A 6,089-nucleotide genomic window follows, 5' to 3' on the forward strand; every position below is an offset into this window, starting at 1 on the left:
ATTTTCCCTGAATAGCTGCAACACCCTTAATTTCCTCTTTACTAGAAATTCCTGTTTTTGTTGGGTTTATTCCATGGTGGGCCAAGTGAAATAAAAAAAATCTTTCCAGCTAACTGGAAAACCATGTAGTGAGCAAAAAGGACAGATTGGTATTGCCTGTATTGCCTTGTTAGACAGTCCTGTATTTACAGAGCAACATATGTAAAACTCGAAGTTTGTTAGATTTCTAAGAGGAGAGCTAAACTACACATGCTGCTTAACATCAGGTGGGAACATTCAGCAACACAAATTTCATCACCATCATGTCATAATGAGATTATAATTTCACCCTTCCTCCAAGTGCCTTATTTGTGTCAATGCCTTAAGTGACCACTCAAGAGACATTCCATGGACATCCTTCCTAATTAACGAGGAAACGTTCAGAGTTGTGACTTTCCTGTCTGTGCTTATTGTGTTGTTATGGGCACATGCTCATGTTTGTGTTCATTACTTCAAAACCATGATCTTGAATGTGCTGGCTCGTTCACAGTCTGTTGCAAGGGTGGGAAGCATACGGTCTGGTGCCTGGTTGTAGCTTGTTATTCAATTTATTATGGACTGTGGACTCACTGTTTTTGCAGGGCGAGGGGGGATGGTATTCCTCTAATGCTATAGTTCTGTTAACATATACGGTCTATCAAATTTATCTGAAAGTCCTCAGTGAAGAAAATGTTCATCACATTGGTCTGATGCATAGGGTGTGGGAACCTCATCCAATTCTCATGGAAATCAAAGATTTAATTTAATTTTGAATCAGATTCTGTAGACACAAAGGTCTGGTGTAGCAAAAGCTAGATGTTTCCACAGGCTGCAGCTGGGCATGGCAGCCTTGCAATAGTCTACATCTGCCTGAACGTTGTGAGTATAAATGATGTATTCACTCTTAGGCCTTTTCCTGCTAACATAGAGATAGTGAAGCATGATGAAGGCACAACCATTGATGTTGCAGACTGTATGAATTCACACACTGAAATCTCTCGCATTTGTTTTATAGACCTTCCTTTGTTTTCTCCAACCCCATCATGTCCAGAAATAATCGATAGTCCATAAATGGTTAGGGTAGTTGTCTCTTCCCTTCTAGTCCCACTATACTGCACACCAGCAAAGCTTTTGCCCCTTTATAGAGGGGTTAATAGTCAATTGTCTTACAGTGAAGGATTATTGAGTTGGAGCCACTGAGGAGTCACCCATAGGAAGGGAGTCTTGTGGTGAAAACTTTGTGTCTATGCAACCGCAACTTGGCTCGCCTTCTTGGTGTCAGTAAGAGGCACAGTGTAAGTAGAAAAATGAAATTTTACAGCATTCGGAAGGAATTTCTTAATGTTTAGTTTTTGAAAGGTTGCCTGAGTCCCTAGCGGTTTTTTTGTTTCTAGATTTTGTAAAAACAGTGTATAGAAAACTGGTGAACCAAAGTGTAGACAGAGGCACGTCTGTTACCACAGCCCTCCCCAGGGTGCACACTGTAACCTCTGCTGCCAGAGTACAGACTTCCCAGCTGGTCTCGGTCACCTATTCAAAATGCCAAGGGTCTCCTTTATAATTTGCCCCATGTTGGCATCATTTCGTTGTGGTGAAAGGTTGTCGGAGAGAAAACAAAACCCAGTGTGTTGAGGCCATGAGGCAAGGACTGCAGAACATTGCCTTGGAGTATAGCTGGTAAAAGTTATAAAACTGGCTTTTCCTGTAGAAGGGATCCACTGTTGGTTCCTTCAATTAAATCTCTCACAAAAAATGGACTAGTAGTATAACCGGGAGAGGAATCCAAGTAACTAATCTGAGAAGTCCACATGGACTGTAAAACAGGCTGTGTCAGGACCTTGAAAATGCTGTACCAGGACTGTAAAATCTGTTTTGTTCCAATGCAGCATTTCAAAATCCAGATCACAGTGTTGTAAAGTGTAAGCAGGTGCAGGCTTGGAGAGCAGACCTAGTCCAGTACAGAGATGCAGCAGTGAATTTGAATCTAAACTTGGATTTGGTTGCAGGGATCTGGTTCATGTCCATAACTGCTAGCAGCATGCTGTAGGATCATAAAGCCCCTTTTGAATAATTCTGTGGCAGTTGACAGTCCCCTTTGTAAAAAATAAAATAAAATAAAATTGTCATCATTTCAGGACAATAGGTATGCTTTAGTTTCAGTAATAAGAAGTACTTATTAGCATGGATGCACTGAGATACGTTCACAGACTATGAATTTGTTTTCATCTTTTGAGAATTATAGAAGAGAATTCTGGGATAAATAAAATGAAGCGTCTTTTTTCATTTTTGTTCTGAGCTGCATGCAGGAGAAGACAGTGAAAGTTTTTTATTCACAGGTACAGAAATAAAGTAGCGGCACAGTCCATTCTGAGAGGCACAGCATAGATGCAGATACAGATCACGTGGTATATCTGCTCCCTTTTCAGAACAGACGTTACAAACAAAGCAATACTGAATTTTTAAACCTCCCTTTTAAATCTAAAACATTCATATCTACAATGACTTTTTACTGATACTCTGATAATTCCTGTAACGTAAGACAATCTACACAAAGAAGCATTTGCCTGCTGCAAAGGAATTGTATACATCCAAGAAGCAGGCAAGCAGCAGATGCAGCATGGAGAGAGAGATTTTAACAGGACATATGTATGTTAAATATTCAAGCAAATACAGATGATCAATACCTGTTGTTATTATGTGACCTATTTCTTGTTGTCAACAGTCATAAATAGGAATGATACAATACTATACTACTACCTTGCCAATGAACCTCAGCATTGTACATACACTCACACAACTTCTATTTACGAAGTCTGAGAATATAAACAGAGCATGAAGCATGACCGAATCATATAGCCCCATATGCCAGTCCACCGAGGTGGCTGGATAGATAAATCCAAAGGTGCCCATCATACAGGGATGTGTATGCATTCGCATTCACATGTCAGTCAGATCCCGTGTATGTCTTCCCACTGGGAGAGCAGAGCTCACTTAGGAGGTGCTGTAGACCTGACTCCAGACTGCTGTGAGCCATGAATGTCTCAAAATATTAAAAGCAAACAAACAACAACAACAAAACCCCCCAAATATTCTTCTGTAGCTGTGTAAACTATACTTTTAAAATGCTCATTTTAAGTAGTCTGACTTTTTTTCATGCTTGAGAAATTAATTACACGGTGAGCTATCTACTTAATTTGAAGTTTTAAATGCAATAGTAGGTATATGGATTTTATACATATCTATGTAAACAAGAAATGTTTTGCAGAAAGTATTTGAGAGAACAACTCCGTCCTTTTTTAGACTGTAATAATAGTACATAATGTACTACAAGTAAAATTACATTCTAAGTAAATGTAATCACTACCCTTTTGTGGTATCTGGAGGTCTCTGTGACTGATTAGTCATATTCTGCATATTAAGTACTCTAGGGTCAAGTGTCAGAGCACCATATTTCCTATTGATTTTGTTCAGAGTTGCGTGGACAGATCTTTAGAGCTGCGTGAGTAACAATTTCTGTGATTCACTAGCAATTCTGAAAAATAAGAAACTCTCCAACTGGAAAGCACAATGTAATTTTTTTTTTTTTCTAGTGAATAAATAGACTGGGACAACCAAAACGTTTTGTCAACCATCTTTAATAAAAACAAAGGAAATTTGGAATCAAAGGGCTGCATTCAAAGGAGCATGTGGCATCAATTCATAAAAGCTGGCAGGAAATACTGCTCATATATGTCTTTGGACTCCTGAGAGATAAGAGCCTGAATTAAGTCCCTCCTATAAATAAGTTAAAGGATAGGCGTAAGCCCACGTTTTGGAGATAGTGAAGGAACATGGTAAGCAGCGGGCCAGGGAGTGTGGAGTATGTAACTATTTGAGTGGCTTTGGGAATAGTGCCTGTGCCTCCCTTGGAGTCGCATATTAACCTAAAACATTTCTTCTTGAGAACGCTAAACCCATTTTTAATGTTTTTTTTTTTCTTTTTTTTTAAATTTTGTTTTAACCCAAACTATTGCTGTAGCTGCCTTTTTAGATATTTTTCAGAATATTTTCCCAAACTTTTTCCAAAGTGTGATGGAATGCTTTACCCAGGTCTAGTCTGATGACTCTTCAGCTGAGAATGCAGTTCTTCCTTCCCCACAGTAACAGTGCTGTGGAGGCCCAGAACTGGAAGAGTTTGGTCTGTCTTGCTCTTCCAGAGTGGGATGCTTTTACTAGCAGCTAATGTAGATGCTGCCTCTCAAAATGAAGGGTTTTGTTTACCTTTCCCTCTCCCCCTCAAATCTCCATCTGAATTATGTTTTATCAGTGAAATCACTCCTGCTTTGTGCAATCCACTGGGAAGACTAATAAGTGTCTTTCATAACTACAATCTATATGTGCTGGCAAAGTTGAATAAATTTACATATATGAAAAAGAGCAAATTTAGATAATTGAACAGTACAAAGCTTTGTGCTGAGAGCATACAATACTATCTCTTTCACCAGATGTGTGTGACTAAGCAGCCTCTTATTACTGGTTGCAGAATGCTAACTCCAGAAAAGGACATTAAAAGTCTGGCCTTTAAATATAGATGGAGGGAAATAGTTATTTACTCAGTGCAAGAAATTGCAAAGTGGCAAATTACGTGGCCAGTGGAGATCGGACAATAAAATCTGCTTTTCCAGGATTGCATTTTTCATAAAAGGACAATGCTGTAGTAGGCTAGATAGTTTATTAGGAAAATTACTAACAGAAAAGTACAATTTCAAAATACATGTATGTATGTATGAGAATCCTCACTATATATACAGTTATTTCATTGTATATGTTTATTCACGTGAACTCATAACAAAGCAGGGAAATGCCAGCTTCTTGCTTTTATCAACAGATACCTAAGAATAGACTGCTGGACCTTGCATTCCTTCAATGTCAGGAGCTTTAAGTTAGAAGGCAAAAGAGAGACAGGGAGGAAGTATATGGTTTTTCCAAGTTTTATGCTTTGTTCAGGAAAAAAAATTCTAACCTGTGCTTAGAGTCATTTTTCCCATGAGCAGCTCTTGAACTACAAGCAGTGAAGAACTAGGCAGAAGATTTTAGATTTATTAAGCAAAATCAAAAAAACAGAGGGAGCTAAATTTAAGAATGCTGCTAAAATGTAGATTCATCATGTGCCGTGTTCTTCATCTTTGCCCAGATGGCATGGATGATTGTTGGCCAGAAAAAATTAAATTTGCATTCTTAACTCTTCTAAGCTGAGTGGGTCCTCATAGTGTTAGCCAGTGGCTTTTACTAGAGTGTTACAATAAAGATGAGCAGTGAAATACTTTTGATCTGATGTACTGCATACATCTTCATGAAACATTTTTGATTCAGAGCTTGAGAAGGGGGAAGTTGCTTTTTGCAATCAGGAAGAGGCAGCTAATAACTCAAAATCCAGCTCAGGCAGAAGCTCCTGATACTACGGCTACTATCTTCCCGTGGCAATGAATTCCTTCTCTTTGTTGTGACACATAGGTGAAAAACATGCAGCAGAGCCAGACGATGCAGAGCTGCTGAGCCTCAGCAAAAGGCTGGTGGAGAACGCGGTGCTGAAGGCTGTACAGCAATATTTAGAAGAAACGCAAAGCAAAACCAGACAAACTGATGGAAGCCCTGCGAAAACTGAAACAGCAGCAAGCGGCAGTAAGAATGAGAGCGACAATGATAACACCAAGTGAGCGCTGTGCAAAAAGCCCGGGAGCAAATATGCCACCAAGAATAACCACAAAAACATGTCCCAGCTCCCCGCTGAAATTTGCTAAGTGGTGCTGGGTGACAGGCACTCTACTTTGTGAGTCTCTTATCAAAAGTTTGTTCTGAATCGAAGGACACTGTCTACTGGTTTAATAAGTGCTTGCACTGCTGAAAATTTGTTGAATGCTGGGAGGGAAGGACGGTGGAAAAAGGACAAGAATGGTGAAGCAGGCGGCTCCAGTCTTCACTGGCTCTTGGTACCGAGGGTCCCTTCCTTGCTTTTGAAGAGAAACTGAACCCTTTGAGTTTGCCTTTTGGGTTGTCATGAATGGCCGTGGAAGAGGCCTTGCCAGAAGTGG

The 6,089-nt window shown here is 39.6% G+C and overlaps 1 protein-coding gene across 1 annotated transcript in view; it reads left to right on the plus strand.

Annotated features, from left to right (window-relative positions):
• AKAP7 (A kinase (PRKA) anchor protein 7) overlaps window positions 1–5,714 on the plus strand; it is an 84,105-nt gene extending 78,391 nt beyond the window's left edge. Inside the window, exon 7 of the mRNA XM_009880163.1 lies at window positions 5,512–5,714. Coding sequence (XP_009878465.1) covers window positions 5,512–5,714 — 203 coding nt within the window. The remainder of the gene's footprint in view (window positions 1–5,511) is intronic.
• The last annotated feature ends 375 nt before the right edge of the window (window positions 5,715–6,089 follow it).

The sequence above is a fragment of the Charadrius vociferus genome, unplaced genomic scaffold (genome assembly GCF_000708025.1).
Source record: "Charadrius vociferus isolate BGI_N301 unplaced genomic scaffold, ASM70802v2 scaffold82, whole genome shotgun sequence".
NCBI classification, from domain to species: Eukaryota; Metazoa; Chordata; class Aves; order Charadriiformes; family Charadriidae; genus Charadrius; species Charadrius vociferus.